The 13,148-nt window shown below is 39.4% G+C and overlaps 1 protein-coding gene across 7 annotated transcripts in view; it reads right to left on the reverse strand.

The window, feature by feature from the left end:
• Nucleotides 1–13,148, reverse strand: part of rbm39a (RNA binding motif protein 39a) — a 48,285-nt gene that overhangs the window by 19,380 nt on the left and 15,757 nt on the right. For all 7 annotated transcript variants that reach the window (XM_072556231.1, XM_072556236.1, XM_072556234.1 and 4 more), the window contains 4 exons: nucleotides 11,724–11,795; nucleotides 7,687–7,740; nucleotides 6,614–6,731; nucleotides 5,805–5,957 (listed from right to left, as the gene is read on the reverse strand). In XM_072556231.1, coding sequence (XP_072412332.1) covers nucleotides 5,805–5,957; nucleotides 6,614–6,731; nucleotides 7,687–7,740; nucleotides 11,724–11,795 — 397 coding nt within the window. The remainder of the gene's footprint in view (nucleotides 1–5,804; nucleotides 5,958–6,613; nucleotides 6,732–7,686; nucleotides 7,741–11,723; nucleotides 11,796–13,148) is intronic.

A 13,148-nucleotide genomic window follows, 5' to 3' on the forward strand; every position in this document is an offset into this window, starting at 1 on the left:
AAAAGGGCTTTAAGCACAAGTTCGAGATGCGGAGTTCATTCTGACATTGAGGAATTTCTTATAATAGGTCAATCATCAAAATTCACAAATGTCAATTCAACAGCATGAGCTCATTGTGTTATCTAATTTGGTTGAGGACTTTTTTTGATAAGGCAACACAGTTGACCAGAGTAATGCAGTTGACGTGGTGCACACAGACAAACAAATATATTTAAAGAGCCTTATAACAGGAATGTCAGCAATTGAATAAAATGGGACAATGGCACCCTGGATATAAAATTGGCTGAGTCAAGAGAAACAGTGTTGTAAAGTGTATTTGGGGTCTGGAGGAAGGTACACAGCGAGGTTTCAGGGAATGGTAGGAGGATCAGTGCTTTTCTTGATTTAGATGATTCATAACATAGACATAGGGTATTAAGGGATAGGGGACCACACAAAAAAAAGACATTGAAATACAGACCATCTAAATAAGTCCATTAAAAGCAGACCAAGCTTCAATCTGAAAGGCCAACTCTTGTTCTGTGATGCTTACTATCCGAGAACTGTCAATTCCCCTTTTGACAAAGCGGTTTTAAAATGTAGATTGCCAGGGTCATGACTAGAATGGCATAATAGACTGCTCATCAATTGTGTGATGCATTAAACGTACTTAATTGGGGAAAAAAAATTTATGTTAAAGGTAATAGATACACAAACTGACCAAAACTGAAACATTACTTTGGATGTACCTGTTGACTAAGAGTCAACACACTAAGCTTGCAAACTGACGATTGGTTCTGTTGTCAGCCCTATCCACTGAAACTTTCAAGGAAAACTTCCTCACAATTCTTGCAACTTCAAAATGGCATATCATCTCATTTCTAATATGTCCAATGTTACTAATTAAAATATGATAGTTACACATACCCAACTAACACCTAACATTTATAGTGCAGAAAAGGGTGCCATTGAGTTTCACAGGGGCATAGGGGCATAACAAAAACAAAGATGCCAAAGACCAAAAGAACAAACTATCAAAATAACAGTTAGGCTTGAAGTGGCAGAGAGATTTTTGGGACAGTGTCCTACAGTATCTAAATCACTGAAGTAGTAATGTTGGAGTATATAACAGAGAAATGGCAGATTATTTAGTCTGACACTAATGATTCAAGAAGTTGGTGAAGGCGACGTTTGGTATTCTTTCCTTTACTAGTCAGACGATCGACTGTAGGAGTTGGGTGGTCATGTTGTGGCTGTCCAGGACATTGGTTAGGCCACTTTTGGAATATTGCGTGCAATTCTGGTCTCCTTCCTATCGGAAGGATGTTGTGAAACTTGAAAGGGTTCAGAAAAGATTTACAAGGACGTTGCCAGGATTGAAAGATTTGAGCTATAGGGGGAAGTTGAATAGGCAGGGCTGTTTCCCTATAGCATCGGAGGTTAAGGAGTTACCTTATAGAGGTTTATAAAATCATGAGGAGCATTGAGAGGATAAATAGACAAGGTCTTTTCCCTAACATGGGAGAACTAGAGGGCATAGCTTCAGGGTGAGGGGGGAAAGATAATAGGAGGGGCTTAAGGTGCAACTTTTACACACAGAGGGTGGTGCATTTATGGAATGAGCTGCCAGAGGAAGTGGTAGAAATGGTGGAGTGGTGGGACATTTAAAAGGCATCTGGATGGGTATATGAATTGGAAGGGTTTAGACAGATATGGGCTAAGTGCTGGCAAATGGGACAAGATTAGGACATCTGGTCAGCATGGACAGGTTAGACCAAAGAGTCTGTTTCCATGCTGTACATCTCTATGATTCTAAAATTAAAACTTGAGATGAGAAACAATATGGAGAAGCAGTGTAGGTCAGCAAAGGTCAGGATGGGGACAGGATGTGTAGCTCGATGCAGGATACTTGCAGAGCACTGAATGGCCTAAAAGTTACAGCGTTAGTGACAATGGTATTTATGCTATCTTAGCAACAGTTGATGCTTGTCTATATTGGGGTGTGAGAATATGAAACAAAGCAATTGCTATACTCTCTGACTCTATTTAAATAGCATAGCATTCAATAAAAGTAAGCAACGGAGGCGAACCATGTTCATGTTAAAGCCTGCAAGAGGGGAATCAAGGTAAATTAATACAATCAATTATTGTAATGGTTAGGCTTAAAGAAGCACATTGATTGGCCAAATAAAGCTGGTCGAGCCAGTCTTGAAAAGGAGTTCATACAACTTAGTGGTAACTTTCTCGAACGGCACGCTACCAGACCTACAATGGAGTGTGCAACCTTAGATCTGGTACAGAGGAACCTCGATTATCCAAATATCAATTATTCAAATATCGGATTATCTGAAGGAGATCTCGAGATCCCGATAGAAACGTTACATCAAAGACGTGCTTCCAACACTGATAGCGTCTTTTATTTACAGCGATTAAAAGCGAACTCAGTTTACTGAAATGCTGCCAAGAACAGTCCTGGACATCGACAGGAGTCGAGGCACCTCTCCAAATGACTGACCTCCTACGCCCTCTTTTTCCTCCCTCCACTTTCCCGAGAGGTCCACACAGATGTGTACCCTAAACCCCCCCTCCCCTTCCCCAGATTGTTTCTCCAACATTGCCCTGTACAAGGCAAAGGAACCTGTCAACAAGTTTCAGTAAAAAGTTGTGTGTGTGTGTGTGTGTGTGTGTGTGTGTGTGTGTGTGTGTGTGTGCGCGCGCGTGCGCACGTGCTAATTGGAGACTTATCCCCCAAAAGACAGTCTTGTTGTTGGTGTCCAGTCCGGCTGCCCTGAAGAGGGGGCAGGGGCAGAGGTGGGCGATATTCGGGGTGAGCAGGGGCTCACATGCAGTGTGTTGCTGCCTAGTCTCCTGATCGGACAGTGGACTTAACACAAAACTCCCGAGCACCAGAGGTAAATCATTGAATCAATTAACAGAACAAAGTAGTGCCCATCTTGTTAAGATAATTGAGATTCCTCTGCATTGTGTAATGAGAAAGTAAAATTAATGATCTCGTATTTAAGGATCCTCTTGGAAGGAGTGATCACAGTATGATCGAATTTCGGATACAAATGGAGGGTAAAATAGTATCATCTACAACCAGGGTGTTATGCTTAAACAAGAGAGACTATAATGGGAATGAGGAAGGGGTTGGCTAAGTTAGACTGTGAACATAATGTATATGGTGGAACAGTTGAGCAAGTGGAGGACTTTCAAAGAGAATTTTCACAGTGCTCAATCAAAACCAAGGATAGTATGGGTAGGAAGACTAGCCTTGGATAACCAAGGAAATAAAGGAAGGAATTCAGTTAAAATCTCAGACTTACAAAGTAGCTAAGAGTAGTGGGAAACAGGAAAGATTTGGAAAATTTTAAAGAGCAACAAAGAACTACAAAACAAGCAAAAAAGATAGATAATGAATGCAAATTAGCACAGAATATAAAAACAGGTAGGAAAAGTTTTTATAAATATATAAAACAGAAAACGGTGGCTGAAGTGGTCCAAGGTCTGTTGCAGGATAAGGAAGGGGAATTAATATTGGGTAATGCTGAAATAGCCGAGGCCTTAAATAACTATTTTGCATCCGTCTTCACAGTGGAAGATGTGCCTAACATGCCAAAGAATGTTGTTAAGGATACAATGGGAGGTGAAGACCTCAATTCAATCATTATCACTAAAGGGATAGTGTTGAGCAAACCTGTGGGTCTAAAGGTAGATATGACCCCTGGTCCTGATGAATGCATCCTAGGGAGCTGAAAGAAATAGCTGAAGTTACAGTAGATGCAATAGTGGTAATTTATCAAAATTCATTGCACTCAGGGCAGGTCTGGAAGACAGCGAATGTTGCGCCACTGTTTAAAAAAAGGGTGTAGGCAAAAGACAGGTAACTATAGGCCAGTTAGCTTAACATCTTAAAACGCTGGAATCTATCAGTAAAGAAGAAATAGTGAGACATCTGGATGTAAAGGGTTCCATCAGGCTGACATGGATTCAGGAAGGAACTCGACAAATTTACTGGAGTTCTTTGAGAATGCAACAAGCGCAGTGGACAGAGGGGAGAGGTAGATGTTGCATACTTGGATTTCTAGAAGGCATTCAATAAGATGCTGCACAAAAGACTCATCCATAAGATAAGAATGCACAGAGTTGTGGGGAATGTACTGGCATGGATAGAGAACTGGTTAACCATTAGAAAGCAGAGAGTTGGGATAAATGGGTGTTTTTCTGGTTGGACATCAGTGGTGAGCGGGGTGCCTACAACTGTTCAGATACATAGAAAAGATTTGGAAGAGCAGACCAAGTGTAATGTACCCAAGTTTGCTGATGACACTAAACTGAGTGGAAAGGCAAACAGTGCAGAGGATGTGGAGGGTCTGCAAAAGACTTCGATGGGTTAAGTGAGTGACTACAGGTCTGGCAGATGGAGTACAACGTTGGTAAATGTGAGATTATCCACTTTACAAATAAAAATAGGTCAGAGTGTTACTTAAATGGTGAAAGATTGCAGCATGCTGTTGTAGAGGGAATTAGGAGTGCTCGTACATGAATCTCTAAAAGTTGATTTGCGGGTGCAACAAGTAATCAGGAAGACAAACCAAATATTGGCTTTCATTGCTAGAGGATTGAATTTAAGAGTAAGGAGGTTCTGCTACAACTGTACAAGATGTTGCTGAGGCTGCACCTGGAGTATTGCGCACAATTCTGGTTTCCTTACTTGAGGAAGGCTTTGGAGATGGTGCAGATGAGGTTTACCAAGTTGATTCCGGAGATGAGGCGGCTACCCTAGGATGAGAGGTTGAGCCGCCTGGGACTGTACTTGCTAGAATTTAGAAGAATGAGAGGGGATCTTACAGAAACATATAAAATTATGCAAGGGATAGATAAGATAGAGGCAGGCACGTTGTTTCCATTGGTGGGTGAGACTAGGACTGGGGGACATGACCTCAAGATTAGGGGTAGTAGATTCAGGACAAAGTTGAGGAGGAATTACTTTTCCCAGAGAGTAGTGAATCTATGGAATTCTCTGTCCAAGGAAGCAGAAGAGGCAGTTTCATTAAATATATTAAAGACACAGTTGGATGGGCTTTTGTATGGGAGGGGCATTAAACGTTATGGGGGATAATGCAGGTAGGAGGAGCTGAGACAACAGATAGATCAGCCATAATCTTAATGGATGGTAGAGCAGGTTCAATGGGACAAATGGCTAACACCTGCTACCATTACTATGAAAACGTGAATATTCACAACTTTAACTAAGGTTGTGTTGAATGACTAAAATGAGCCAAACCCAAATTAGAGGAATGCAATAGTGAGCTTTGAGAAACATGAGGCTGGATCGTCACAACATTAAAGGTGGTGAAATAAGAGGTTACCCAAGTGCAGAAGGGTTAATAGTCAACACAGACTTCAGCTATGGACTCTTGTGGTACTGCTGAAAATGTGTTGCTGGAAAAGCGCAGCAGGTCAGGCAGCATCAAAGGAACAGGAGAATCGACATTTCGGGCATCAGCCCTTCTTCAGGAGGATTCCTGAAGAAGGGCTGATGCCCGAAATGTCGATTCTCCTGTTCCTTGGATGCTGCCTGACCTGCTGCGCTTTTCCAGCAACACATTTTCAGCTCTGATCTCCAGCATCTGCAGTCCTCACTTTCTCCTCTTGTGGTACTGCACCTACCTCTGGGTCAGGAGGCCTGGATTCAGGTCACATCTATTCCAGTGGGGTATCATAACATTCCTGAACAGGTTGATTAGAAAAAAAGATCTAGAATTCAGCTAATATAACGTAGTTTCTAATCTGAAGATTAGATGGAGATAAAATTCCCTCACCTGCGAAGCCTGAACAATAATTGGCACACCAAGCAACTTCTGCCCAGTCAAGCCTATGGCGAGTGGAACAGAGCTCACATCAACAAATTCCACATAAGCAATTCCTTTTGAACGCCTTGAGTTCCTATCTGATATCATTCTGACGTCTCGAACCTGTACAAACACAGATGCAATTCTTGCTCAATTCAACAGCTTCAAACCATAAATGCACCAGTTATAAAACAATGCCTTCAAATCACTAGACACTAGATTTTCCATAAGGCTTTGGAAATTGACACATTCAAAATTACATTAACAGAATCAGAATAACAGTTAAGCCAAAACTGGGTTGGCAAAAGATTCAAGAGGGCATGATATATTCACTGAGACATACAACCTCAAGATGATTACAGTTATGATATTTTTCTGTCTTAAGTCCAAAAAATGGCCAGAGTATATAATGCAGGTGTAAATTTGCACCACTAAAACTGAGATGCTGCTTTTTAGACATTATTTTATATCTCCATACGAGCACTGAGTTCAACAAAAAGCTGACTCTAAAATACCGATATTTTTGCAACATGTACAATAGAAGCTTACACACTATGGCAAAGCAGCATCTCATCATGCACTTCAGAATAATCAGAAATCGCAGAATTTGCTACTTCCTTATGCTGAGAGAACAAACTGCCAGTTTTGAAGAAAATTGAAATCAGCTAAGTGCAAATGCCTTTACAAGCTAAGCTAATGTATTCCCCCTCTCTGTTGAACAATATTCCTCTGGAATTTTCAAAACATTATTCTCATTTAGCATATTAAAAAGATCCTACCTTTCCCACAGATGAAAAGAATTCTTCCAAGTCTCTCGGTCGAATTCGTGCTGCAAGTTGCATACAGAACACAGTTCGGGCATCTCTTTCTTCAGGAGAAATATTATCGATTGGCTCCCTATGGTTTACAGTAAACAGTGTCTTAGATCTGAGATTATACATTAAAATTTGATATAATTTTTTCACACTGCAATTAATTTAGAGGCTTATGCCCAAAACATCGATTCTCCTGCTCCTTGGATGCTGCCTGACCAGTTGTGCTTTTCCAGCACCACACTCTCGACTCTGATCCCCAGTACCTGCAGTTCTCACTTTCCCCCAACTTAGAACTAAGAGTGCCAAAAAGGGTGGGAGAAGCAGGAACTATTGGACATTTCATTATTTAGATGAGCACTTGAAATACTATAACATACAAGGCCACGGGACAAGAGCTGGAAAATGGGATGAGTATAGATAAATGCTTGATGATCAACAAGGATAAATGGGTTGGAGGACCTTTCCCTGTGCTATTAAAACTCTTTTTCATTATCATTATATAAGTTACAATACCAAGTATATCTGGTAACAATGAAGACACCAAGTGAATCCAACTTCAATGATCAGGAGGTTTCAAAACTCACCAACTCAAGCCTTCAGATATACATTTAAAATTCCAATAAAAGCAGCCAGATTTAGAGCTACGTAATTATTAAATATCCTCAAATAGGCCCTCATTTTGATATAACAAATTGAAGGGTTAAAGCTATTCAATTGGCATGATATTGTCATTAAGATAATTTTTCTAATTTTAAAAGCCAGAATTAAACAGGGAAAATGTACAGTAAATAGAACAGTACATTTCAGAACAAAACAAAACAAAACACTGATTAAGAGGCAAACCTTTATTATAACACGTTTTGTGGTGTACATCCCAAAACACAACCACTTGATCCTGAATTTAAAAAGTGTCAGTGTTAAATCCAATGCAAGTCAGGCCTGACTGTTTTTTGTTGCCAGTTTAAAAAAAGGCACGATTTATGCATGAAATGCAATTTTGTCAGCATGCACAAGATGCAGCTTTTCTGAAATATTACCTTATTGGACTTTTATCCTTTTTATGTGGGCTTCTGCTTCGGGAGCGCCTTCGACTTTGGAATTGGAAGAAAACACAAGAAATAAGTTAGGACTTTGAGCAAAGTACAAATGCCACTTTAATTTCACTCTACGTTTTCTTAAATGAAATACATGTTGTAGCAAATCATGTATTGGTAAGATTCCAAGCACAAGTGCTAACTGGAAAGGGACCAATATACTGGCAGGGAGATCTGCTTGTTCTATTTCAGGGGCCTTTAAGCTAGTCAGGGTGGGGGTGTAGAGGGTTCCTAAAGTAGCAGTGAAAATATAAAGGCAGATGAGGATGGTTCTGCATGAAAAAAACAAGTTAACTAGAAGACAGACAACAGCAAGTCAGAGAACGAGGTAACTTTGAAGAATTAAACTGCATTTTTTTATAATGATGAACTCAGGGCATATATGGGAACATGAGACAGGGACATAGCCATTACAGAAACTTAGCTGAGGGAAGGTCAGGACTCACAGCTCAATGCTCTGGATTTTAGATGCTATAGGAAGGATAAAAAGGAAGGCATGAGAGGAGAGGTAGTGTTTTTGATTAAGGAAAACATTACTACTGTACTAAGAGGATATCTCTGAGGGATTGCCCAGTGAAGCTATATGGATAGAACGTAGAAATGTGAAAGGGATGATCACCTTGATGGAATTATACTATAAACCTCCTAATAATCAGAGGGAAACTGAGAAGCAAACATGTGAAGAGACCTCCGATATATGCAATAATAAAAAGGGTTGTAATAATAGGGGAACTTTAATTTTCTAAACATTGAATGGGACTCCCATAGTGTTATGGGCTTGGATGGTGAGCAACTTGTAAAATGTGTTCAAGATAATTTTCTTTACCAATATATAAATATAGTTACTAGAGAATGAGCAAAACGTGACCTTCTCTTGGGAAATAAGGTAGGTCAAGTGACTAAGGGATCAGTGAAGGAGCACTTTGGGACGAGAGACCATAATTCTATTAGTTTTAAAATAGTTATGGAAAAGGATAGGTTTTCCATAAAAGTTTAAACTTCTTTATTGGAGTAAAGCAAATTTTAATGGTATGAGACAAAAACGTTTGTAAGTTGACTGGATTAGACTGCTTGTGTGTAAAGGGATGACCACCAAGTGGGAGACTTTCAAAACTGATAGCCATGTTCAGAGGCATTATGTCCCTAACAGAGTGAAGGGTAAGACTGGTAAGAATAGGGTATAATGGATGAACAAAGATAATGAGGCTCTTGTCAAGAAAAAAGAGCGAGCCATGTTAGATATAGACAACAGATCAAATGCATTTTCAAGAGTGCAATAGGGGCAGGGATATTCTTAAGGAAATCAGGAGGGCAAAAAGCAGACACAAGATGTCCTTAACCTTATCTGTCAAGGCTAACTCAAAGAGACTCTACACAGACATTGAGAGCAAAAGAGCAATTAGGGAGAGAATAGCACCCCTTAAGATGAATAAGGTTGCCTTTGCGTCGAACCTCAGGAGATGGGAGAGATATTAAATGAATATTTTGCCAGATTTACTGTGGAGAAAGAAATCAGGCTAGAGAAATCAGAGAAATAAATGACATGTTTGAAAAATAGTTCACATAATGGAAGAGGAAGTGCTGGAGGTATTAGAAAACAAAGGTGGATAAATCACCTGGACCTGATCAGGTGTATCCCAGGACGTTATGGGAAGTTAGGGAAGAAATTGCAGTGTCCCTAACAGAGATATTTGTGCCATCTATAACCATGGGTGAGGTGCTGGAGGGTGGCCAATGTCATGCCTTTACTTAAAGGATGTAAGGAGAAGCCTGGGAACTACAGACCTGCGAGGTTGACATTAGTGGCGGATATGTTGTTTGAGATGATTCTGAAAGTAGCAATTAAATGCATTTGGAGTGACAAGGAATGGTTAGGGATAGTCAGCATGGTTTTGTGCGAGGCAAATCAAGTCTCAAACTTTGAGTTTCTTGAAGAAGTAACCAAGAAGATTGCTAAGGATAGAGCGATAGGTGTTGTTTTACTTTAGTAAAGCTTTGACAAGATTTCGCATGGTAGACTAATTAGTGAAGTTAGATGACATGAGCTTCAGGGTAAGCTGGCCAATTGGACACAAAACTGGCTTAACGGCAGAAGTCAATGGTGATGGAAACATTTTTTTTTGCTTGAGGCCCGTTACCAGCATTGTTTCACAGAGATCAGTACTGGGTCCACTTTTGTTGGTTGTTTATATAAATGATTTATAGGTGAATAAAGGCGTGGTTAGTAAGCTTGCGGATGATACCAAAACTGATGGTGTAGTGGACAGTGAAGGAGGTTATTTAAGATTACAAGGAGATATTGATCAATTGGGTCAATGGGCTGAGAAGTAACAGATAAATGTTTAATTTGGATAAATGCAAGGTATTGCATTTTTGTTAGAACAAATACAGGCAGAACGTCTACATTTAAAAATAGGGCCCCAGGTAGTATTGTCAAACAGAGACCCAGGGGTTCAGCTATATGTTCTTTGAAGTTTGGATAACAGACATCGTTAAGGCAGCATTCAGCATGCTTGCTTTCATTGCTCAGACCACTGAGTATAGGAGTTGAGACATCGTGTTGAGGTTGTACAGGACGTTATGGAGGCTTCTTCTGGAGTAATGTATTCAGTTCTGGTCACTGTGTTACAGGAAGCATATTATTAAGCTGGGGGGGGGGGGGGGGGGGGGGGGGCTCAAAAGATTTACCAGGATGCTGCTGGGAATGCAGGGTTTGAGGTTGAAAGAGAGGCTTGGGCTTTTTTCACTGCAGCGTAGGAGGTTGAGGGGTGATCATATAGAGGATTATAAAATCATAAAGTGTATAGATAAGATGAATGCCAGGTGTCTATTTACCAGGGCAGGGAACTTCAAGACTAGGGGGCATATTTTTAAGGTGAGAGGAGAAAGTCTTAAAAGGGGGTTACCTTTTTTTTAAAAACACACAGAGTGCTTTGTATGTGGAATGAACTGCCACAGGAAGTGATGGATGCAGGCATAGTTACATTGAAAAGACATTGGGCTAAGTACTGAACAGGAATGGTTTGGAGGGATATGGGTCAAATGTAGGCAAGTGGGACTAGTTTGGTTTGCAAATTCTCATCAGCATGGACTAATTGGACCAAAAAGTCTGTTTCCATTCTGTATGAATCTATGATTATCTCTGAAAGCATTAGTTCAGATGTGACTATTTTATTGCAAAAGATGGTTGACAATTTACCACTCAAATCCTCTAGCTAAACCAGTACATTTTGGATGATGAACAACAGAAAGTCAACCTCTAATACAAATCATTTCCATAAACAACATTAGAGAAAATCTTCCAGCTATAACTATGCCTTGAAACCCAATATTTATTGCTGAAATGCATTAAACACTTTGATACACAGTATATCAACAACACACACAGAACGATACTTGAGAAAATGAAACAAATTATAATTTCCTGAACAAGTCCAAAACTTATAACAAGTGAAAAGACAGTTGGGAATTAACTAAGATTCACAAGAGGATAGGGTACAAACTATGCAGCTAAAGGACAGCAGCACTCACTATCAGCAAAGTGAGGAAGAGCTGGCAATTAAATTTGGTGAAAAATTTCATCATAGAGAGCTACTGCCAGTTTTTTTTTTAGGCACTGGATGAATGGATGAACAGTAATGATTATTCCCACTACTATACATTCCAATGTTGCCTACTAGGTTCAGTGGAAATTTTCTGCAGAATCACTAAATTAAAGAAAATCAAACCAATCTTCAAATATGATCTTCAATCATCCACTAGATTCCGAAAAAGCCTTCACAGTTTTATTTAAATTTTTAAAAACAACACCACAGGACTTCAACTTACAGCCTAATCATTGACGCCATCAGCAAGAGTTTCAAAAAGATCGGTGGGCATATTTCTAGAATGCTACTTACACGGACAGTTGTAAAAAAAAAAGTATGGACCAGTTTGTCATTTTAAGGAGGGCTCCTGGCAAATACAATTTAATAACACACCTTATTTTGATACCGGGTTGCATGCCAATCTTCCCTCTGCTGCTGCTACCACTGCTGAATTTTGGACCAGAACTAGAATTAAAAGATGAGACAAAGCCAATTATAGCTACAAGACATATCAGCCACCTGGCTTTCAATAGGGCTGGGATGCATCAACAAGTCTTATATGTATTACAAATGACAGTTGAATGTTAGTTTTACCTTAGTGGAAACACGCAATATAAAATCATCTTATAATGGATGCAAGACTAACTTTAGTCAACAGTTAAAGATTTGTCTCCCCATCTATTATTTGTGCTAAGGATCGACTGTCCAAATTCCATCAAAGTCAAAGCTTTCAGATTTGCAATTTACCATAGACATGCACTTATTACTTCCAAAAGAAACTTAAATTACAAAGCAAGGTAGATGTTATTGTGGCTAATTACAAATAGAGTCCCAATTCAAAAGGATGGAGATGAAAATCATTCAAAAAGCAGTCAAAATACAATGAAGGGAAAAACACATACACAGGCCACTCTATAGAAAGTTATGGGGCACAATAAGCTATATGCATTTTAAGTTTTTTGAAGAATGTAGAATAGAAACAGCTAAGCCTTAAGACTATGGTGCAAAATGACTAGTTTATTTTATGGATTCTAAAATAAGCCAAGATGGGAAAGGGGGATTAGAAACTACAGCTAATGTTCAGAGAACAAACCAAACTACATAAGTTAGATTTAATGAACGTAAAGTTATAAGGAGAGACGTCCCCAACAAACCCACCAGCAATGCAATCATCAAAATGGGGTTTAGAGCAGCTGGAAGAGATCAATTTAAACATAGTGGGGCAATTCAATGCTTATAAATGAATGAACACTCAGTTCTGACAGCCTACACATTATAAGAAAGCTACAAGTTATGCACAGCAGTTAATGAAATCCTTTTGAGAATATCCCACCACAAAACACTACTTAATTCTTCCCTAACCACCCTTTTGGGTCAAAACAACTCCCGTCTGCAGACCACTCAAATTATAATTAATGCATTTCAATGCCAGAAATTCATCACACCAATGTAAAATTAGGGAACATTTGACCTAGCTACTCATTACCTCAATGTCACAAATTATGCACTAAATTGAAGTACTTTCCTGTTTGAAGTAGTTTGGCAGACATTAGAATAAAATTTCATTCTAATAAGAACTACAATTAAATATGAAGACTGCCCCTAAATGGAAAGATCCTTAAACAGGCCTTCATGGATGAGGTTCTATGAAGGAAATCATCCAAAAAAAAGGAGAGCAGAGGAAGAAGCATCTAAGAAGTCAATTTGCTGAAATTTTGGGAAACTTAACATTTCCAAGTCATTTAGGCACCATCAATAACTGGATTGCAACATGTCATCCATTATCAGAGCAAAAGAATAGAATGAGAAGCAGTATCA

This window comes from Chiloscyllium punctatum, chromosome 37 (genome assembly GCF_047496795.1).
Source record: "Chiloscyllium punctatum isolate Juve2018m chromosome 37, sChiPun1.3, whole genome shotgun sequence".
In the NCBI taxonomy this organism is placed as follows: domain Eukaryota; kingdom Metazoa; phylum Chordata; class Chondrichthyes; order Orectolobiformes; family Hemiscylliidae; genus Chiloscyllium; species Chiloscyllium punctatum.